The sequence below is a fragment of the Solanum pennellii genome, chromosome 1 (assembly GCF_001406875.1).
Source record: "Solanum pennellii chromosome 1, SPENNV200".
Classification (NCBI taxonomy): Eukaryota; Viridiplantae; Streptophyta; class Magnoliopsida; order Solanales; family Solanaceae; genus Solanum; species Solanum pennellii.
Genome location: NC_028637.1, coordinates 86,227,267 through 86,251,905, shown reverse-complemented (window position 1 = coordinate 86,251,905; position 24,639 = coordinate 86,227,267). Strand labels below are relative to the sequence as shown.

Genomic DNA, 24,639 nt, shown 5'->3' with positions numbered 1-24,639 from the left:
TATATATATATATAAGAAAAAGACAATTATTTTTCCCTTCATATTTTACCATTAGTATTAATAACTTATCGCTTAATTAATTATATATATATATATATATATACTTTTTTATATCATCATTGCATAAATATGATTCTTTGGAACAATTCGATGAATTTAGTAGACTATTTTAGAAGACCCTAATGATTATAGATAGAATTTATTTAAGTTTTGCAGTCTCTGTCACTGAAAATGAAAACAACACTAGACAAATTTTATGCGACAAGCTCGATTCATAAGACATTTAGAAGAATCGATTCCGAATTATCTGTATGAATAATCACCTTTCAAATCAACTGAGCTATCACGAAGGACAAAACTTATAATTTCGTGTACCTTATATAATAAAAATTAAAGATTCCGTTATGGTTAATCATTTTCCACTTACTCCAAAAAGAAATGTTAAAAGCGCGCACTCAATTTTTGTCCACATAGTCCTAGATAATCTCAAACATTTGAATTTTGCAAGTAAAAATTGTATTTATTCACTTTGGATTATACTATAAAGCACCGCATTATATGCAACAAAAATATCAAAAATAAAATTCTTCTACACACTTGTCTCCTCATGTTTTTCCCCTTTCAAAGAGGCTTCACGTTTAAGTGATAAATAAAATCATTATTAGCCATTCAAATATTGGAAATAAATAATGAAACAGATATAAAATGATAAATATTTCTTAATTTTTTTAAAAATTAAATAAGTAAAAAATATATATTTTTAATATAATAGATAAATAAAAAATGAACGGAAGAAATATTATTACGTAATTCCAATAAATTAATTAAGATCATATATAAGATACCAACAATGGAAAGATAAGTATGCCATGCATGTTACACAACCAAAATAAAAGGGGATATCGAGAAAAAAAGCACACAAGTCAAAGCTCTATCTTTTCTATATTTTTGTCATTTCTGTAGGCTTCATGCACTAACTTAACCATCATTGTTTCCACAGGATTAGAGTGTCTTTCTTTTTTTCAAAAAATAAAATAAAATCTAATCAACATGAGATATGTTAGTAATTGTGAGATTGCTTTATTCTTAATCATAGGTTTTGGACATGAGTGCTAGATAGTGGAGAAAATTTTATCAGGAGCACCGCCCCTAAATAAATTCAATAGGACACAATTCAACTTTAGTCGGAGAAGCTATAGACACATCAAGTGGAAAATCAAGTAAATAATTTTTTTCTACATTTTCAATTCAATTTAATATTTTATAATAAGTCATGCATTCAATGATTTGTCCTAATGGTTAATGAAGTAGTTGACAACCCTGGGATCGACCTCAAGTTCAAGACTCATCAAAAGACAAAAAATGCTAGATATTCTTTTCAGATATCTTGACACTAGGATCACATTTTTTTTTTGTAATAAGTCATTATTTCTATATTAAATAAGTTACCTATAATTGTCTTTTAAACTAATAATCTAATTGTATATACAAATTACCTTAAACTCTTTCCCTTTCCCATTGAGTAAATGGTTACAAAAAGTTCATTTTTTAAAATTAAAAAGAATATAACAAGTTATTGATTTATTTTTCTTAAATTTATCTACTTTTGTGCGAGTATTTTTGTCAGGGCTTACATTTCTAGGCAATGATTGAGATAATTCAGATGATCAAAAGAGATTATTTTATGCAATTGCAATTTATCCAAGGATTAAAGCATCTTCACATTAAAACTCCCATTTCAACACAATATTAACTTTATAATCATCATTAAGTGGTAAAACCATATGAGTTTCAAGTTATATACATTGTTAGTATTATAAAAGATAAATGTACACTTGTTATATTTTCTTTGTTTGTTGTACCAGATAATTTTTTATTTAAAAGATTTTAATTAAAGAAACCTATAAAAAATTTTGTGAGTGACCTATAGTGTAGAAATCTTTTTGCCAATATATATAACTTAAGACACTAAGTTTGTATATTAGACATGTGTCTTACATTTAAGCACCTAATTTGCCTACACCTTTGAAGGACAAAAAAAAAACCTAATAATTATTCATAGTAAGTTTTAATTACTGATATATCAAACTCAAAAAAAATAGTTTTGTAAGTTATAACTTCATAAGAATATCATATTAAGAAAATGTATCATGGTCAAAGTTAGGAAATTTTCAAAGAATCACAAAATAAAAAAAGAATCTAATCAATGAGAAAAACAAAGTATAGAGGGGAAATTAATTATTTTTTTTGTGTGTTCAAAAAGAGAGGAATTCTCTAAGCAATTTATGGATCTTTGTCTTGTCCAAAAGTGAGTTATAAAAGGCTATAGTCAAAAGGGCAAAGGAAAAATAAAAAGAGTGGAAAGCAACAAGTATCAAAACTACTCATAATAAGCAAAAAGAAATTAATTAATTAATTAGTAGTATAATTAGTGGGAGGCACTAATTAATTAGTCCATTACCTAAGCAATTCTAACATGACACTTTTTAACTTTTCTTGACTCACATGCTTAAATGGCATTGGGAACAACATAAACCCACACCCCAACACAAAAAAGAAAAAAAACACTAATCATAGTCATAAAATCAAATAAATTTGGTCAACCCCTTTTTATGTCTTTTTGTTACTATGATTTCTTAATTCTATATAATGCTTTGCCACCATCCTTCTGGTCTTTGAAGTGACTTTATTAAATAAAATTATTGAACTACTATTATAAGTTTAGGAGTGGGACAAATGTGAGAATTGGGATATGATTAAAAAAAACCAAAGACATTATATAATTGAGGGGTTCATTAAAATATTAATCTCTTGTGTGACATGGACAAAATCTATGATGATTGACTCATCCACTAAATATTTCTTCCCCTCTTAAGTTAATTCATAACTTAAATATATAAATGATTTATCGCTAATTTATCACTAAATAAAATTAAAATTAGTTAGATATAAATTTTTCTTGTCATTAATTTTAATTTGTTTATTGGTGCACATTAAGAAATTGTTCTTGTGAAACTACTTAAATTAATGTAGATTTGAGATATTAATAGATCAGTAGATATGTAATAACAATATATATATCTCCATTTCATTTTGTAGTACTAGGTGAGTACTTCACTACACAAACATCATGCATACAAAGGGGCATAACACATGAAAATGTTATACATTCAATTTCTTTTTAACGTGCATAAAAAGATACTTACACTATCAAAAAGTTGAAAATATATACAACCTATATGAAAAATTGTGTGAAATAAAATTCTATTTAACGTATCATATGTGTCTATTTGTTTAATTTTATAATACTAATTTAAATATCTAATTATACACATCCAAATTAAAAGACATAAATATTAATTAAAATCAAATTAATTTAAAAACACACTTATATATCATACCTATAAAGTTCAAACCGTGAAGACCATATATGGCAGCCACATCCATTGCAAATTTAAATACTATCCTATAACAACAATCTCTTGAACCGGCTTATTTTTTTTATTTCTCACAAACTTTTGATAAATAATACCATTGAAATATTGAGCCCTTATTAAATATCGTATACATTTCAATGCCTCTTCTAGATAAAATATCATTTTTCTTATTAACTTTGGAATTATATAAAGAGATAAGTGTAAAAAACGCACTTAAACTATTCACTTTTTTTTAGTTTCATACCTAAATTATTGAAAGTGTGAGTTTCATACCTAAACTATCACTTTTTAGTTTGAGAAACACACTTCAATGGTGTGTGTAGTGCACTCTCTCTTTTATATGAAAAAACTTTGACACGTGGCATTATACATAGATAAAATATTTTATCTATAAAAATTAAATAATAAAAAATGAATATTAATTAAAAATTAAAGATTATTATCCATATAAAAAATTAAATTATTTTTCTTATCTCACTCCACCACCTCCTCCATGTACCCCCTCCACCGCGACAACGCCATCCTTTTTTAAAAAAAAAATCATTTATAAAATATTTGCAAAACTTTCATATTTCATCCCCCCCCCTTCCCCTGATAGAAATTGATATTATTTTATTTTAAAAAATGTACTCCATCCTATTTAATTTTTCGCTCCTAATTTTTATTTTTTTACGTTGTTCTTATTTTGTGTTAGATATGCACATACATAAATTTTTAGAAAAAAAATTCTACTAGTGTACCCGAATATAACATAAACAACTAAAAAATATAAAAAGTCTTATGGAGGCAAGTAAAAATATTTTCGAGGGTTAAGTGGGATGGGTAGAATTATATTTTTAAGAAAATAAAATAATATCTAAATTAGTATTTGATGAGGGGGAGGAGATGAAGTAAAAAATGAAATACTTTTATAAAAGAAATTTAAGTAAAATAAAAAACTTTAAAAAATGGTGTGGGATAAGAAAAATATTTTACGTTTTATTTTATAAAGAAAATAGTATTCTTTTATAATAATTTTTTAATTTTTAATTTTAGCTAATACGAATATTATTTTTTTTTGTCAAGGTTGGATATTTTTTCCATGTGGAGTGTGATGTGAAAATTCTTTAAAATAAAAAAAAAGAGTGTCTTACACATACCATGATGAGAGTGGTATAAAAGAGAGAGGTGTGTTTCTCAAACTAAAAAGTGATAGTTTAGATATGAAACTCAAACTTTCAATAATTTAGATATGAAACTAAAAAAAAATATATATAATATAAATGTGTTTTTGACACTTATTTCTTATATAAACATAAAGTTTAATTTTTGAAAAATCAATTTAACATTTGAAAAGGATGAATAGTTGGTCAAGGAACATCTGAAAAGATGTGAACCACTTGGGATTATAATTAGATAATAGAACAGTGATCATAAGTTGAAATTTCTTAAATTGAGGGGTTTATGTTTTTGGATATTATTCTTGAAAAATAATTTTAATAATAATAAGTGGGGGCCTCCCTTTTGAAATTTTAATTGAGCTTCTATACTGACAAAGGAAACTTATACATGTGTAGGAGCCAGATTAGAATTTTGCACATTCTTCAAAAAATTGCACACACTTTTTGTGTATAGCAATATAAGTAGTAGTATACTATATAGTATAATAAAATATTTTAAATAAAATTAGGGTCATCCGGAATTTAGGGATAAAGATTATTATTATGATATGACATTCTAAGCCAAAGGACTTGAGAACATGAGACCCTTGGACTTTGACGAGATACACTTTTTTTGCTCTCTTTGACCAACCATAGAGCTTTACATCAACATGGCTCCAATTACAACTTAATGCTCTCATCAAATTCTTTTTAACTTGTTTGTCTTTTTTTTTCTATTTTTTCTCTTAAATAAAGATTTGAAGTGGTCAATAATTTATTAAGTATTTTGTATAATTTATATATATATGTGTATAAAATAATGCAGACGAAGTAAAACAAGTATCTTCGATAGACAGTCTATTTTCATTAGCCGATTTTGGAGCACATGTTTTGTTCTTTCCATTGCTTGAAGTCACTGTTACGATTACGAAGAAATGACAAATCCCAATTACAGGCATATAAGAGTCAAAACTTCTAAGGTATTTCATCCGACGTAAACATCTGGATAACCAATGATCTATGCCTAGAATATGTTGTTAGATCTCTTCTCTCTAAAGATATACAAGCAACAACGACCGTGTTTTGACCGCGGCTTCCCTTTCATTGCTTCTTTCATGACAAGATAACCATGTTCACATCAGTTGAGGTGGTGGTTAACTAGCTAATAGTGATACTATCTACAACTTTCGAAAGAAGGCCAAATAGTGTGTCTGATCAGACATTCCCTCTCTAAGGAATGCTTATTCAAACCATTTAGATTTTTAAATTTTTTGAAGATTTTTAAATTTTACATGACATGTTTGAGACACAAAATTAAAACATATTTTGATACATTCTATACATCATTAATTTAATATCACAAAAAAAAAATTAAAAATCTTCTTTTCTTTTTTAAATATGAAATGATCTGAAAAAACCCCTCACCACTTTATCACTTGGACATCCTACTCATTACTTTGTTAACTGAATCCTTAAACCTATTAAAAACACAATATCAAAATGGAACAATTTCATATGTTTACAACAAAGTAATTATTTTACAAATTTTTTACATGAAAAATAGCCCCCAAAAAAAGAACTTTGGCCATGCTAAAACCGTGGCTAAATGGGAAAAAAACCATAGGTTGACTGTTTTTTTTTTGGTATCTCAAGGTATTTCTCACATTATAAAATGAAAACAATGCGATGAAGCAAGTTTCTAATTCTTTCATATATGTGACAAAAACAATTTTAAAAAAAATTGATATATACATATAATATATCGATATTGTATAGATAGTAATTCAATGTATCAATATTGTATATGTAATGTATATTCATGTATATATGATGTATATATATGCATAAAAAATATAAATATATCCATATCCATTGTTTATACAATACATTATTTTGCTTATTTCTACTTCGCTTTGGAGCAGTAGAATTTTCAAAACTTAATGGTTCTTCAGTAGTTTTTGTTGTCATTCATGCTCTATCCTGTCATGTTCCAAGTTACACCCTAGATGTAACTGACACCTGACTCAGTATTTAGGCGGAAGACTTATATATATATATATATATATATATATATATATATATATAAAGATTCAAAAAGACTCCTCAATGTTGTATATAATGATTATCTGGATATTATTGGGACTCGTAAAGAGTTTTCAAAGCCAATATAATGTTTGAAAAAAAAAATTTAAATGAAAGATCTTAGAAAGACAATTTTGTCTAGGTCTACAAATTAAACATTTTACTGACGGGGTATTTATCCATCAATCAACATATACTAAAAATATTTCAAAGAGATTTTACATGGATAAACACATTCATTATGTACCCGTGTAATTGTAAGATTACTTGATATTAATAAAGATTCACTTTAACCTCATGAACATGACGAATAACTTGTTGGTTATGAAATATCATATCTTAGTCAATTGGTGTATTGATGTACCTTGCTAGTAATTCTCGATCAGATAGATGTTTTCCTGTAAATTTATTAGCAAGATCTAGTTCTTCCCAACAGGAAGACACTTAAATGGTATTAAACATATATTTAGATATCTTCAAGGGACCATTGATTGAAGACTATTTTATTCAATTAAAAGAATTCAATTCACAATTAATTGGCTATGCAGATGCTAGATATATATATTTATTTACATATGGAGGTACAATATATCATGACGTTCAACAAAAACAAACTAAGGTTGCTACTTTCTTAAATCATGCAAAAATAATAGTCATCCATGAAGTATGTCGAGAGTGTTGTAACAGTCTCAAGCTTTGAGAAGGACCTTCTCCCCTTCCCCCAACACTATTTAATGGTGTATTTTAAAAGTATATATGTGCCAACGTGGACATCATAAATACTCATTTTCCTAACTATATTTTATGTATCCACATATTTGAATATGATAGCCTCTTCAATTACCTCTTTGGATAAACAATGAGTATAAGTTCATACCTTATCAGATACACTCTATCAAACGATCCTAATCATAAATTCTCTAACACATTTAAAATTATGAAGTCAATTAGGACATGAAATTTAAACTTTTTTTCAATAGGCGATATTTTGTGAATTAATTCGACTTTTATATTTGCAGGTTTTGTCTCAAGAATGGAAGCAAGTAGAATTCCTAGAAAGTTGGCTAAGTAATAACTCTATCAATGTCAAATCCTATGTCTGCAATAACTCTATTATTGTATTAATAATTTTTATGTACTTCCTTATTTACTTGCTAGACAATAAAGTTACTAACAGTAATTATTAATACAAAAAATCAAGAAAGAAATACGTAAGATTATGACATTTGTACTACTTAGATATTATCACATTGTCAATTGAATAGTGTTATTCATTAAATTATGACAATATAATTGAGGAGTTTGGAGAATTAATTATGATGATATTATATGTCTTAGAGTTGTTTTGCCTATCAAAAATTAATTTATGCAACTATTTTAGACTATATCGTCCCATGATACTATTTTTGTATGTGCACTTTATTACATCCTTTTGAGTTTTGAAATAATGGGCAAACTACCTACACAATACTCTTTGTAATGTTGTCTAAAATTCTGAATAAAATAATGAAAACAATTGCATGATATTGGATTTAAGGCATGATCAGAATGTATTTAAATTCAAACAATATATAAATCTATTTCACTAACTTGTAATTGAAATTATAAAGAAATTTAAAGACTAAAATAGAAATTGAAGAACACAAATAGAAGAAAGGGACGAGAAGCAGAACTCATAGAAAAGGGATGAGAGAACTAGAGATTTTCTCAACAAATCACACAACTCACAAGTTCTTTTTTTCTCATCCGTCATCCTTTTTAGCTAGTTTAATTGGGCATGAGTCTCAAATCAACCTTTCAGTTATGTTGCTTCTTGTTGGCCCAACAACTACTTGCGCGACACTCGTGTATGTATCAACGTTGGGTCGAGGCTGATTCATAACAATCGGAATGGGCGGATTCCATATCAAACTCTTAATCTATTTGTTTTAGCCTAAGGATTAAGCTTTTCGAGAGCACCCGCACTGCGATCGGATGAAGGATTTCAACGATGAAGAGAAAGATCTTCTCTTTTCATTGATAGGAGAACAAATGTCTTATTGAACGTGATTACAGAAGAATTTTTCCTTAGAAGAGTCGTTTAAAAGAGTTTTATACACTTTTAACTAATTGGCCTCAACTGATATCTATAATAGGCCGACATTTGAACTTGTATAAAAAGTCGAACAACTAGATACGTATTCAACATGAAAATTTATGTCCTAACCCCTACGTAATATACTACGTATTTTACGATACGTAAAACACATATATCTAATTCAACTCTATATAGACGTTAGTTAAATGATACGTTTATTTATTACGCGTAGATTTATATAGGAAAAAGGAAGATCTTAAAGGAAGATACGAAGAACAATGAAGCGGATTCTATGACCAATCCAAATCACGTCAGTTTTTTTTCTTTTTCTAGTATCGTAATCAAGCATTTTCCCCATGTAAGCTTAGTACGGTCATGAACAGTTACACGTGGACACTGTTGCCATGTCATTAAGTGGGCCCCACATACTATATTACACGTGTCAAGGAATGAATGGTCAGGAAAACTGGTATAAAGATTTTATAAGGACAAGGTTGAATGATGAATGAGTACATACGTGTGAAAATTATATAGGCTATGCTTTTATATAAAATAAAATAAAATAAAATAAATTGGGCTTCCCTTACTTTAAACAGTAGAAATAAAATGAAAAACACTTAGTTTTGGTAGTCAAAAAGATACTCACGTAACTATTAGGTTGTGATAAATTTGAAAAAAAAAGAGAAATTGTAACGGAGAAAATAATATTTACTAACTAAAATTATGTTTGATCATATATTTTATAGTTAAATGCAAAACTCCATGAAGACAGTAAAAGTTATTTATAAATAAATGACAATTTATAAGTAAATAAAAATATTAATAAGTGGTCTTAAGATTCTAAACAAATTCAATAGGTTGCTTAGTTCTAAATAAGTATATGTCGATAATCTATCGAATTCACATGAATCATATTCATATCATGTATATGTATATATTTTGAAATGATAATTAATATTAATTGAAATCACAATTAAATATTTATTAATAGATATTCAAAATATTAGTAAAAGATTGATATTGAGTTTATATAAATGTCAGTACCTAAATCTTTGGATTGGGCCCTGAGGTCTAATGCTCTCTACAATGAGCTTATATTTGTGTTTCGACTTCATCGATTACTATATAAAACTAAAAGTTCAATATATGAGCTAAATCAATTTAAAGATATATTTAACAAAGTGTGAAATTGTATATTTTAAGTTAATTCGATTTACTGTAAAATATTTCATACGGTCTTACATCTAATATGTAGTTTTTCAATCTTTTTAGCTATTAATGTGAGACTTTATTCGCACACCAATAACTCATCACCATGATATACACGAGTCAATTTTAAGATTCACTACGCGCTATCATCATCGAGCCCCTGTCCTTTCATCTACCTTAGCCATGCTCATCCTGTTGGACCTGGACTTTGATATTAGTTGTTGGGTTCAATCAGCTCAAAAATATTCTTAACAAGGTGTGATATCATTCTATTTTGGGCCAAGCCTATATAATTTTTTTAAAGGGAAAATTGTATATAATAGCAAACTAATAACCTAAAATAAATGGAGTAGCTAGGGTTTGATTTAATTGTGCTCCATAGCAAACGTTTGCAAAAAATTGTCAGGCGCCTCTCTCCCAAACATCTCGCTCGCCACTCTCCTCCAGTCTCTCGCTCGCTTCCTCAATTTTTATACAAACACAAGTGTATAAAAATTGTCTCTAATTGTATAAAGCAGAGAAAATTGTATAAATACATATGTTTTTGTTCCCCTCTTCCAGATCTCGCTCGCCACTCTCCCACATCTCGCTCGCCATCCTTGCCTTTCTCACTTATACAAACAGAAGCGAAATGTATAAATTGTGTTTCTATTTGTATAAAGTGTGAGAAAATTGTATATACACATGCAAGTACATATATTTTCAACCTATACACTTATAATTATACAATAAAAATATTCCCCTGCCCAGTTCCTTTTGTCTTTCTCTCTTTCTCGTTTTATACAATTTTCAAATTGTATCTAATTTCTCTCTTTCTCGTTTTATACAATTCGATTCAATTGTATATTCCTTGTCAAGTCTCTTTTGTCTTTCTTTCTTTCTCATTTTATACAAATATGAATTTTTTATTTGCTATATGTGAAAGTTGCCCTTTTTTTAAAAAGGCGAAATTCTACACTTTATATATAGCTTCCGAATCTTTTTTTAATTAATAGTAAAAATTAAATATAAAATTTTATTCGCACATATAATAATAATTTCATATAATGATAGGTTCACCATGTCCTTGTTTCATTGTTATTCACCCTTGGGATTATTTCATATCCTCGCATATTTTGTAAGTATGTATATTTCATTTCTCTACCTTCATAGTGCAATTTATAGTTCGAACTTGTCACTAGGGTTTTTATAGAAATTCTATTTATATTAGAAAATTTAAAAAAAAATATGTGTATATTAATTTGTAAGAACAAATTTATTGTCATCTCAATAGTAAGAAAGGACAATGAATATTTTTCACACTAGTGTCTTGAAATTTAGAATCCTTAACTTTCAATACTGGCTTCGCTTCTGTCAGCATTGCAACATATAGTATACGTTTGTAAAAACAATCGTTGAGTATAGGAAACCAAGGAAGGAGACGATAGAGAAGGAAAAGTGAAATTCGGAGCGAGATTAAAACCTTATTTGTTAGCACTTAACAAAAAAATTAATTTTAATTTTAATTATTAAAATTTCAGTAACTAAGTAAAAAAAATAATCAAGTATTGAATCTTAATTGTTCATATCTTTATTATTACGTCCATCTTTTGTTATTGTTTTACTACCCTTTAACTAGTCTAAACAATTAAGATATATAACAAAGTCGCAATATCATTAAAATTTAATGTCTATTCAAAAAATTGACAAGTATAACGATTCACCGCTACTTGGCTACTCCATTCGATTTCATCAATAACCATCATTATTCACCATTATCAACTACCACCACCTACCACTCAATCACATCCATCGTCCTCAATCACAACCACCACAGTCAATTGTTACTACCACTAGACATCCTTCACAATCATGATCACCCACCAACTATCATTACTAGAACACTGTCAATAATCACCATCAGTCATCACAATATATGTCAACCAACACAATCATTTATTATTATTATTATTATTAGTTATTACTATCTTCCGCCACCACAACTACCACCATTAAACTCTTAAAAAATTTTCTGAAGTCTAAATCATTCTCCAGTACTTAAACAAACATGCGTCCTTTAACATTGTAGAAAATGTACCTAACATAATAATTATAATACAGAGATTGTTATTCCTGGAATAATTATGTAAGATTTTATAACATCCATAATCCTCTATAATAACGCAAGAGTCAACATTAGAAGAGAAACTTCTTCGAAAAAATTACAACTTTTATCAACTTACTTATATTTGGAACTTAAGTGTGACCACAACAACTATGCCTCGATCCCAAATAAGTAGGGATTGGTGGTTATATGGTCAGACTGACCACCATAACCATGTTTCTAAATGTATAAAAATAAAATAACACACAACTCTACTGTCACTGTCATAAATTAACTACTGGGGATAGTGATACACCTCATTGCACTAGAAAGCAGAAAGCTGCATTAATATGGCATGAACCAAAGATGATGGGAGATCGTACCATATATTCCGGCTCAATTCCTCTTGCAGCTCTGTAAGGTGTTTCGATCGATCTGCTAAATTGGAGGTGTGATTATATTATTTAAAACGTGAGAGCACGAACCTACGTAGAAAGCAAGTATAAGTTTATGACAATCCCAAATTTATAATTCACATTAGCACAAAGGAAACAATTTTTCATGCAAAATCTCGAACAAAATTATAGTACTTACATGTGTCTTTTCCGTAGTGCAGATGTATATTATAATCAGATTTTCAGCAGCTCTGGTTTAAGAGCTGGGAAATGCACCACCAACAAGGATGTTTTAGTCTTTGTACGATTTCTTGATTAGCAGCAAATTCTTAAGATCAGCCATGAACTTATCGACTTGGTTCTGAAGACCACTTCCTCCTACTTATAGAGCCTGCACTATCATAATCATGCCACTCCAACTCCATCTGGCAAAGAATGATGCAAAACTCAGTCATATTATTCCTGATACTTGACACATATAGCACAAACTGAAAATTATGCTGCTGGAAGAGAAAATAGTATCGCAAGAATTCCTTTTTACTCAACTACGGCAACATGTCACTGAAGATGTCAAGAGCTTTTTTCTATGACATGCTACACAAAGCAAAATATAGTACTGGTAAGCTTTGAATAGACGAACTTAAGTAATAGAATAAGAAGCTATCAGCAAATAAGTTCAATGTAAATTACGAGAAAAGACGCAATTATGCACTCTAGAGGCTAAGATAAGCTAAGAATAACGAAGCAATGAAGCATAGGCATACATCTCCAACAACGACGGTGTCACCCTCTTTCACGCCAAGCTTGAGCAGAGATTTATTCACACCACATGCTTCCAAAACGTGTTGAAATCTTCTGTCTGAATCCATATATCTGCACAGAGAACAAGATTCCTTTTTAATGAACTCAATGTAATTTTCATTGGCTTGAGGATCTCAAACAAAACTTGATTTGAAACATATCCTTGAAGCAAAGAAATGGACCGGACCGGACATAGAACTCCCAATCATCTACCAACATAAAATTTCTGTACACCTAAATTTAGGATGATACATGAGAACACTAGAAAAAGTTCAACTCTACCTTGAAAATGTTGACTAGTCGAGTAGTCTCAGCTATGATACAAGAAAATGAAATTAACATCAGGGCCAGCTACAACCAAAATGTGTTTCCATGGGAATGCTAATCCAAAGAGAAATAGAAGGAAAAGGCACTTGATGAAAGGCAATACACAAGAATGTAAAAGAAGACAGGATCAGAGAACAGAGAGATCCATACCTCCAGTTTGTCATTTGGACGAAACGTTGCAGGCCTAATCCTTGAACATACCAAGTTTTGGAAGAACTATCATGGGAGATCTCAAACTCGTTTATGGGAGCATTTCGCTGCTTTTTCACCATGTCAGCAACATAGTTCAAGTTTACTGGGTCCCTTCTCACTGTACAAGAATTAAAACCAATACAATCAAAGAACTGAGCACTATTACCCCCTCCCACCTCTTTCTAAATTGACATGCAGTTAACAGCAATAAATAAAACTTGGTGCTGAAAAATACACAGTAGAAGATCTCCTCACGGACCCTCACATTCTTCCTCTTATTTATTTTATTTCTTGATAAACACTCTTGTTTTATTTCCTTTAAAAACAAATCTGGGAGTTTACCTCACATTCACAAAGAAAGAAGCAAGACCTATCAAATCTATTGAAGCAATCCTTGATGACTGGTACACAACTTGATTACTCCCTTTACGAGGAAAAGGAAAGGTAAACAAAGAAGAAAAACAAACAACAAGGAACAAGGGTGCCAGTTGCCTTACAACATCCTCCTTCCCCTCCTCATTGAAAAAACGAAATAAAGGAAGAAAATAAACACTTCATTCAAAATTTAATTAAGCCATCCGTACTTTTTTTTTGGTGATATCGTGGTGTCCGGACCAACTTGTGCGCACCTTGAATAATTCTACGTTGTTACCTCCCACCGCTACTGGGTAACTCTGTCCATCGAGGCTTAGATAGATGTGAAGAAATCACCTAGTGTTTTTTGCCTTTGTTGGTATTTAAATCTAAGACCTCATAGTTCACAACTCACTTCATTGACCACTAGGTCACACCCTTGGGTGCTACTCCATATGTCCGATTCTGGTAGTCACCTTTTCATTAAACTCAAGCAATAAGAGAAAAGCGAACATATGAATTGTTTATCATTTCTTGAGAAACATGGATCCCATTTTTGACATTTGCAAGGAAGAAAGGTAAAATAGAGGATAAAGTATTGAGAAAAGTAAAAGTGGGAACATTGAAACTTCTGTGTATTTGATATGGTAGCGCATGGGATGAATTTAAAATTCACCAAACCTGTTATAATTGAAGGGTAGAAAGTGGCTTAAATTCAACAGAGTGAAATAGCAGAGGAGACCCTCTCGAACCCAGATTTCTGAAATCCAAATTTCTAAGTCTCAGCAGCAACAAAAGACGAATACCAGAAGAGACAACGAAGTACAAACTTTCAAATAGAGATTCAACATTAGACGAATACCAGAATGTGTCTTGATTGACGAGAAGATGTCGGAGCAGTAAGCAAAAACAGATATGCTGGACAAACACCAGCGAGTGGAAGACAGAAATGAGGTGCAGGTGGTGCGTGAGGTTCACTCGCTGCCACCTAGACTAGAGATGTTCTTTCCAGCCAAAAAATCTCTCTATCTCTTCTTATGGTGTTGGTGAGATAAATTTGTCACTCCTAATGAGTGACCCGACCCTTTCTTAGGATGCCAGGAAAAGAGTCGATCTTCTAAAGAAATTTGAGCCCTAGGCTCTGATACTATGTAATGAAATGAAAGAAGTTGTTATTCTATTCATGAATATACAAAGTATTTATACAATTACAGGGAATCCTATAAAAGGAAATCAATTAAAACAAATAAAAGAAAATATTCTGTGTAATATTCTAGAATCACTATGTGATTTGTAACCATATTCTGTAATATTCTAGAATCACTATGTGATTTGTTACCATATTCTGCAACAAGTATCAAGTGGTATAAGTCCTTGGATCATAGATTCAGGGTCTAGTGACACATGACATGGAATTCCCAATTTTTTTCAACTTACACTCCTTTAGCAGAAAATAAAAAAGTCAAAATTGCTGATGGTTCCTTCTCAGCAATTGCTGGGAAAGGGACAGTCAAACTAACCCCTCTTTTGACCCTTTTTGATGTCCTTCATGTTCCAAAACTGTCTCATAATCTTTTGTCCATCAACAAATTGACTCAAAACCTTAATTGTCGTGCTATCTTTGACTCTATTTCATGCATATTTCAGGACAAGGTCTCGGGGAGGATGATTGGCAATGCTAGAGTCTGAAGGTCTCTATTTTCTTGAAAACAGGGACAAATCAGTAAATCTTAGTTCAGCTCGTTTGAACTCTGTTCAAGTTGATAGTAAAATCATGTTATGGCACTATAGACTTGGTCATCCTAGTTTTCATTATTCGAAACTCTTGTTACCTCAGTTGTTTATGGATAAAAGTACATCCTCTTTCCGGTGTGAATTTTGTGAAATGGCAAAACACAGACATTCATCCTTTTCTTCCCAAAAATACAATGCAACAAAACCCTTTAAGTTAATCCATACCGATGTTTAGGAACCTTCTAGGGTAGCAACTGTAAATGGAAAAAGGTGGTTTGTGAGTTTCATAGATGATCACACTAGACTAACTTGGGTGTACTTACTGAAAGACAAAAGTGAAGTAAAACATATATTTGAGGCTTTTTATGTCATGGTCGAAACACAATTTCATGAGAAGATTCAAATATCTCAGAGTGATAATGGGAGAGAGTATTTCAATGACCATCTAGGCAATTTTTTCACTTCCAAGGGAATAGTGCACCAAAGTTCATGTCCTAATACACCCCAACAAAATGGAGTAGTTGAGAGAAAAAATAAGCATCTTATGGAGGTAACTAGAGCCTTAATATTCTCAAGCGGAGTCCCTAAATTTCTTCGGGGAGAGGCTCTTTTGACATCTACTTATCTTATTAAAAGGATGCCTTTCCGTGTGATAGATTTTAAAACCCCTTTTAGTATGTTCAAGACATACTTCCTCTACTTCTAGATTGACCACTGATTTACCTTTGGGAGTCTTTGGGTGTAGTGTATTTGTTCCTGTTCATGATCATAATAGGAGTAAACTTGATCCACATGCTAAAAAATGTGTTTTTGTTGGCTATGCCCCTAGTCAAAAGGGATACAAGTGTTATGACCCAAATACTAGAAAGGTTATTGTCACAATGGATGTCATCTTTTTTGAAGCTCAATTATTGTTTGGAACTCATCTTCAATGGGGAGAAACATAGTGAAGATTCAATGGATAGTAAGGATTCTCGCGACCTCACATGCGAGAAACAAAATGATCTACCTTATATGATAGATACGGGAAATAGTACTTTTGGTAGCAACAACCTTGATAAGGTAAGAGATCCCAACTTATATAATGAAAATAGAAAACTGAGACAGTAGAGTCTTTTCATGATACAATTAATGACAAGGATATGGAACAAACAAAGTTGCAGGTTTACATGAGAAGAAACCGAAATCAAGAAAAAGAGACTACGGACGCTTAGCAGAACCAAAAGTCCACTCCACAAGATCTTACTGATATACAAGGTAATTCTCCATTATCTAATTCTAGTTTGCCCCTTCTTGTTATTTTAGACCTTGATCTTCCAATTGCCAAACGTAAAGGAGTAAGAAAAGTCACAAAACATTCCATGTCAAATTTTGTGTCATATAGAAACTTGTCTCCTTCCTATATAACTTTTCTTTCTCAATTATCTGGAATGGAGATACCGAGAAATGTGTAGGATGCTTGAATATTCCGAAGTGGAAAGAGGCAATTCTAGAGGAGATGAATGCTCTTAAGAGAAATGAAATCTGGGAAATGGTGGAACTACCACGTGGAAAGAAAACAGTGGGTTGTAAGTGGTGTTTACCATCAAAGTTAAATAAGATGGGTCCTTGGAGAGGTATAAGGCACGTTTGGTAGCAAAAAGGTTCACTCAGATCTATGGAATTGACTATCTTGAGACATTCGCTCCAGTTGCCAAGTTGAATTCAATCAGGGTTCTTCTGACCATTGTTGCCAATCTTGATTCGCCCCTTCAACAACTAGATGTGAAGAATGCATTCTTGAATGGAAAACTCGAAGAAGAAGTCTACATGGATCCTCCCCCGGGTTCATAAGAAAGGTATGGAACTAAAGTGTGCAAGCTAAAAAAATCTCTCTGCGGGCTCAAACAATCTCCAAGAGCTTGGTTTGAGAGATTTACTCAGCTTGTAAAAAAACAAGGGTACACTCAAGGGCAAGCAGATCACACCATGTTCATTCGACACTCTTGAGGGAAAGACAACTATCTTGTATGTTGATGATATTAAACTCTCACGAGATGACTTGCCCAGGCACAGTTGGCCTAAGAATTCGAGATCAAAGATTTAGGTCAGTTGAAATATTTTCAAAATATTTTCTTGGCATGGAAGTAGCAAGATGAAAAGAAGGCATTATGGTGTCATAAAGGAAGTATGTACTAGATCTTCTAAAAGAGACATGCAGGAGTGGTTGTCGTCCAGCTGAAACACCTATTGATCTGAATATTAAATTTGGAAACAAAGAAGGAAATGCAGTTGACCAAATCACACACTCAACCTGATATAGCTTTTGTTATAAGCTTAGAAGTCAATTATGCACTCTCCAAAGAAGAGCATCAAGAAGCGGTCTACAGGATTCTAAGATATCTAAAAAGTTCACCAGGGAAGGATTGTTTTTCAGAAAAGGTCAAGATAGAGGCATTGAAAGCTTTACAGATGCAGATTGGGCAGGTTCTACTATTGATAGGAGGTCTACATATGGATTGGTGAAATCTCGTGATTTGGAGGAGTAAAATGCAAAATGTTGTAGCTCGTAGCAGCGGTACAGCTGAATACCGATCTATGGCCCATGGGATCTGTGAAATGATTTTGCTCAAGAAGATGGAATAACTAAAAAAGTTATTTGTGTTAACAATGAAGTTGTACTGTGACAACAAAGCCGCCATAAGTATTGCTCGCAATCCAGTTCAACATGATAGAACAAAGCATGTTGAAGTGGACAGGCACTTCATAAAAGAGAAGATTGAAGAAGGTGTGCATGCCTTCCGTGACAACAAATCAGCAAATTGCAGATATTTTCACAAAAGGCTTGTTTAAACCAAAGTATAAAATTCTTGTAAGCAAGTTAGGCATGACAGATATTTACATACCAACTTGAGGGGGAGTGTTGATTTGTAAATATCTAAAGTGTGATCAGATATGATTTTATAGGATTTAAATTGATCTTATAAAATCATATCTAATTTGCTATTGAATAGGTCAGGATATTAGATCAATAAAATCATCCCTTGATTCTCAAATCTGCCAGAATCAAGGGATCTGATAGCTAGTTAGTCAGTTTTCTATACTATAAATATGTATCTCTATGGATGAATAAGATTGTACAATTTTGGTACCAAAACTTACAATAGGAATATTTATTTAGCTAGAACAAGCATTTTTTCAATTTTATTGCACTTGTCAAAACAAATTAGCTGAAAATCAATGGTATTTTAGCATAGTCATGTACACAGGTAACATTGAAACAAATCATAATACAGACATAAGAATTGCTTACCTTCTTCTTTAGAAGCTTCTCTTCTACGAACAAGCTCATAAGCAGCACAAATAACATCATGTGTACCCTCTCTTTTCACTGCACTCATGCAAAAAGGTTCAATTCCACGAGATCTCAGACTGTCCCTGAAGGTCTTCCAATTCTCATATGCGTCTGGAAGGTCCATTTTGTTGTAAACCACTAAATAAGGTTTTTCAGCAAGTTCAGGGCTAAACATTTCCAATTCAAGACGAACAGCTTCATATTCATATTCTGGTTGTGGAGATGAACCATCAACCACATGCACCTTTCTCCAAATAAGAATTCCATCAATTGGTCAAAACTATTAGCTCAATCTCGGAATAATCAGAAAGCATAAAGGAAGGCTATACACCAGTGCAAAATATTTGGGACTTTTAAGTAAACTATAAAATATATGGATGCACAGACTACATAGAAACTACTAAAAGATACTCATGTCAACAGGAAAAAGGAAATAGCACAGTGATTCCATGTTGCGGAACTCAGAAAGGAAAGGGATAGCTAAATATCAATACCACTATTTTTTCTCTCTTTAAAATATGAAAAGGCCAAAGTCCAAACACATATGCGGACTCTTAAACTTGTCCAAACATTTCATTTTGACACCTAAACTAAAGGTTGTACTTTGAACACTTGACCTAGGCGTGAGAAAGGCCCTTTTTCTTTTTAAAAAATTCTCTCCCTGTCACCCCCTCCGCCGCAGTCCATCACCACCCTTGCCACCATCCCTGTCACCACCCACCATTCCCCTTCCCCTTCTTTATTCTTCTTCTCTTCCACCATTTATTAGACAGATTAGGCCACTATTTTCCTCCAAAATCTGGCTAGTTTTTTCGACAGATTCTGGTCTCCTCCTCCTATTACTTCTTCTACGACATTTTTTCCCACTGGATAAAACCACATTTTTTTCCTCCAAAATCCAGCCATACCTCTCAACAGATTTCACCATTTTTAGACTACCTTAAGACTATTGACACATTATGAGGAAGTCAATGACATTCGACAGAGAAAGAGAAACTTCAATTCTGTCATCCAAATTCACAGAAAGCTGTGATACTCAAATCCAAATTCATAGACCCCGAATGGGTTTTCATGGATCAAATCGAAGCAAGCCTAGCATACTGAGAGTTGGGCGAAAAAGGACGCTTCAAAGAAATCCAATGAAGTGGGAAAGAACAATACCGGACTGATGAAGATGAGGAAAGACTGGAAGGCAAAGGCAATTGTGATTGGTTTTAGCAGCAATTGGTGTAGGTGACCAGAAGATATAAATTTTGCTTCCACCGAAAGTTTCTTTTTGACCAGTCAATGTGTTTTTAGACATATTGCGAGAGATAGGACTAGAAATGAAGATATCTGGGAGAAGGTAAGAGTGGCTTCGGTGGAGGACACGATGCAAGTACAGAGATGGTTCGGACATGTGAAAGGGAGATGCATGGATGCCCCAATGTGGAGGTGTGAGATGTTCGCTATGCACGGTTCAAGAGAGGTAGAGGTAGACCGAAGAAGCATTAAGAAGAGGTAATTAGACATTTGATGGTGCAGTTTCAGCTCACCAAAACCATGACCTTAGATAGGAGGGTCTGGAGTAAACGGATTAGGATAGAACTTAAGTAATTAGCAACATGTTGTCTTGTTGCCCTTCATATTAATAGTCATAGTATTGCCAATGTAGTTTCTAGTCCTTCCATTTTTATTACTATCGGTTGATTACTTGTACCCCATTATCATAATATTTGTAGTTTTTGTTATTTTACCATCTGTTGTTTTTGTTATTAGCTAATGTTTCTTGTACTTTCGTTACTTCTTTCGCTGGACTTCTTTGGACTCTTTTTTCTTGAGCAGAGGCTCTACCGAAGACAACCTCTCAACCTCTGTGGTAGGGGCAAGGTCTGCGTACACTCTGCCCTCCCTGGACCCCACTTCGTAGGATTACATTAGGTATGTTGTTGTTGATTTTTTTTCTTAATTGCCGCATCATAATTTAATTGATTTTATTTTCCATGTAAGGAGCGAGTTCCATTGACACATTGACACACTTCACTTTGTTTGGAGCTGCCAAATGTGTCAGTAGGCACATTTTTGATAACATAAAGTGTTCAATAGGCACAAACCCTTGTTTAGGTGTCAAAATGAAAACTTCAGACAAGCTTAACAGATGTCTATGTATTCAGCCATATAAAAACCACCAAGTCGACATAATCTTGAAACGAGCAAACAACAAAGAACAAATCAAACTACAGTTTGCAATTATAGGGGTGCGGCACTTCCCCTGACCCTGAGTGAATGCAGGATGTTTCATGGACTGGGCTGTCCTTTACAGTTTGTAATCTGTTTAACCTTTTCAAATATATATTTTCAGATTAAAAGCTCTCCCAGTTACACTTCATCACGAATTAGCTATAACATAGCAAGCATATCAAATACATGCAAACTATAAAGGGATACGAGTCATATGACAATTAGCCAACATCTTATCTGGTTCAGCAAATAACTAATAGTTCTATTTATGGAGGATTGGAACAAATACAACTTATTTATGCAAAGAAAGATCCCTTTAGAAAAAGATTGTACCAGGACTGAACATCTTTCTGAGTGCCGAAGAAACTCATGGCCTAAACCAAAACCTCGGTGTGCCCCTTCGAGTAGACCAGGCAGATCAGCAACGACCACAGTAGCATCATAATCAAATGAAACTACGCCCAGATTTGGAAGCAAAGTGGTAAAGGGGTAATTTGCAATAGCTGGCTGAGCAGCACTTATAACACTGAGAAATGTACTTTTCCCTGCATTTGGCGCTCCGACTATACCAACATCAGCAACCAACTTGAGCTCCAAGTCTAACCACCTGATCAATAGGACTATTACTTGCAAGATACATAAACAATAGAACGTGAAGGAAATCTGACTAGGATATAGTCCTAGCTTGATTAGGATTCAAAATTAAGGATGACAGCTTAATAGACACACCATAATTAAGAGGTTTTGATCATTTTTTCTAGTCACGACATTCTAATACCATACTGCAATATAGTTAGATGCTGAATGTAAACAAAAGATACAACAAAAAATTACAAAGTGTAAAAGCAGAAATGATACTCATTGGAGATACTCACATCTCTGGACCTTCTTCTCCATTCTCTGCAATCTTGGGCACCCTATTCAATCCTGTCTTAAAAGAGGCATTCCCTCTCCCACCTCTTCCACCAGGCAACAGCAATGCCTTCTGTCCTGGATGCAACAACTCAAGAAGTACATTCCCTTGAATTCCACCCTCTCCAGCCTCCCTAATGACAGTACCTGGTGGCACCTTTACCACTACATCCTCGCCTTTTGCCCCAAATTGCTTCTTTCCATGACCATGACCTCCTCTCCCAGCTTTAATATGCACACTCTGCCTAAATGGCAACAATGAATTCATCGACCCATCTACCTCCACATACACATTTCCTCCCCTCCCTCCATCACCACCAGATGGTCCACCCAATGGCACAAACTTCTCCCTCCTAAATGCCACCACCCCATTCCCTCCATCCCCTGCTTTTACATATATTTTTGCCCTATCAAAACACCTCATTACTGCTGGAACCCCTTTCTCCTTCTCCTTTATATCACTCCCTTCCCCTTCAAACACATCACCACCCTCAAAAACCCCACTTGTAGAACCTTCCATTCCAATGCCCTCATCATCATCTTCATCAAACTCATCGTCAACCTCATACAGCTCAAATTTCCCACTACCCTCAAACACCCTACTTCCAGTACCTTCCATTTGACCATCCACATCATCATTTTCATCAAAATCATCCTCGCTCTCATCCTCAAAATCATCATCAACCTCGTACAACTCGAATTTTCCATAATCAAATCTTACATTCTCTACATTCTCACCATCCAACTCTTGCTTACGATTCTTAGCTGAGGTGGGAATAGTTAACTCAGAGAGAGTTATTTCAGTTGAATCTTGGAGGGACGGAAGAAAAAAGTCATCTTTTGGGGGTAGACGAGTAAAGGTAGTGGCAGTATCACCGGCAGCTGTGGTAATTGGCGATGGTGGCCTAAACTCACCGGATTTTCGCTGAGGGGGATTGGGTTTTTGCCTTCTTCTGTTAGTGTTTGTAGACAGGCGCTTTGGGTTGGTTCTACTGCGACTGGTACTGGGTCGAGCTTGGCAGCGAAGAGAGACAGAGAAGGTTGATGTAGTTGTGAACAAAGAGAAAGCCATGGCTATGGCTGCCAGAGCTCAACAAATTATCCGTTTGGGCGGGTGTTTCACAAATCCATATATTTTCTTCAGATAATTCCTCAAAAGAGAACTACATTTTTTCTATTGTTTAAAGACAGAATAATAGAAACATCAACTACGCTCTAAATATTAGTTTAATTTTCAAATTATTGATTGTCTTAAAGAAATAAATACTCTCTACATTAATTGAATTTAAATTTATTTTTGATTTAACACATGATCATTCAAATTCGAGTTTGAGACTCATAATAAAAAATCATGAAAAGTGTTGAAAAAAACCCTATACCTAGTGAAAATTATTATGTGACTTATTTCAAATTTTAAAATTCAATCAATTTTATTTTTGACCAAAAATTTTTCATATATGTTTTAAATATGAAGATTCCATGAATATCAAATTAAATCCAATATAGTCCATGTTCATTTAACTTAATATAACAACATTTTAGGCTTTTGAAATTCTTTTTGAATGTAGGTGTAATGCATTAAGTTTAGAAATTAAATCGTTGTTTAAAAAAGAATAATAACATCTCATAATAACGTTGGTCTTTTCTACTACTTCAAACATCTTATAATAAAGTGAATCTTTTCTACTTTTTCTAACAGAGAAAATAATCAATATAGTCCTTAATGTATGGATTTAAATTGATTTGGTATCTCATATATGCAGCTTATAGAGAAGGTCCTTTATCTATGTTAAAAACTTATCAATTAAGTCTTTCACTCTAAATCCCTAATGACAAAAAAAAATCTGTTAAATTTAGTAGATGTGCAACTCACATGATATTGAAAAATCTTAAATAAAACCTTTGTTTTCTTGGATCAGTTTCAGTTCCAACGAACGAAAACTCCCGTCTTTCCAACAAAGCTCTCTATCATCCTCAAAACTTCTTTTGAATTTCATCAGTAATAAGCTATCTATCATCCTCAAAACTAGTTTACAGTGTCCTTGTTTATCAACCATCAGCTCGACATTGGAGAATTCATTTTCAGAATCCTCAAAATCATCTCCCGAAGATAAGTTTTCCCTTTCAAACTCCTTGTCAACAGGTCCAACAACATTTTCATTCTCTGGAATACAATTAGTTCTGCAATCAAACTCAATTGAATAGTTTATTCCAATATAAGAGTCCAAATGTTCAAAATATAGCTCCACTATTCTATTTTTAAGGATAATTTTTTTCATGTTATGCGCTTCAACCTCCTGGAACAAATCTCCATTTGTTACCAAGCTTCTGACATTTATGGCG

At 32.6% G+C, this 24,639-nt stretch overlaps 1 protein-coding gene across 2 annotated transcripts; it reads right to left on the bottom strand.

Annotated features, from left to right (window-relative positions):
• Positions 1 to 12,053: 12,053 nt before the first annotated feature.
• Positions 12,054 to 23,467, bottom strand: LOC107006444 (GTP-binding protein OBGC, chloroplastic). Of its 2 annotated transcripts, none has more exons than XM_015205004.2 (7): positions 22,260 to 23,467; positions 21,718 to 21,991; positions 19,123 to 19,408; positions 13,701 to 13,860; positions 13,187 to 13,295; positions 12,622 to 12,847; positions 12,054 to 12,462 (listed from the first exon to the last, which is right to left on the bottom strand). In XM_015205004.2, the coding sequence occupies exons 1-6, from the start codon at positions 23,366 to 23,368 to the stop codon at positions 12,770 to 12,772; spliced, it is 2,016 nt and encodes a 671-aa protein (XP_015060490.1). In that variant the 5' UTR covers positions 23,369 to 23,467; the 3' UTR covers positions 12,054 to 12,462; positions 12,622 to 12,769. The 2 variants fall into 2 exon arrangements, with proteins under 2 accessions (XP_015060490.1, XP_015060485.1); XM_015204999.2 differs by having other exon boundaries at positions 12,054 to 12,512; positions 22,260 to 23,466.
• Between the last annotated feature and the right edge of the window lie 1,172 nt (positions 23,468 to 24,639).

Excerpts from the sequence above, each read along its gene's own strand:
- LOC107006444 (XM_015205004.2), bottom strand. The coding sequence starts at position 23,368 with ATGGCTTTCTCTTTGTTCACAACTACATCAACCTTCTCTGTCTCTCTT. Across the intron at positions 19,409-21,717 it reads CAGAAAGATGTTCAGTCCTG|GTGCATGTGGTTGATGGTTC; the intron begins GTACAATCTTTT and ends ATTTGGAGAAAG. Across the intron at positions 13,861-19,122 it reads AGAAGCTTCTAAAGAAGAAG|TGAGAAGGGACCCAGTAAAC; the intron begins GTAAGCAATTCT and ends ATTCTTGTACAG.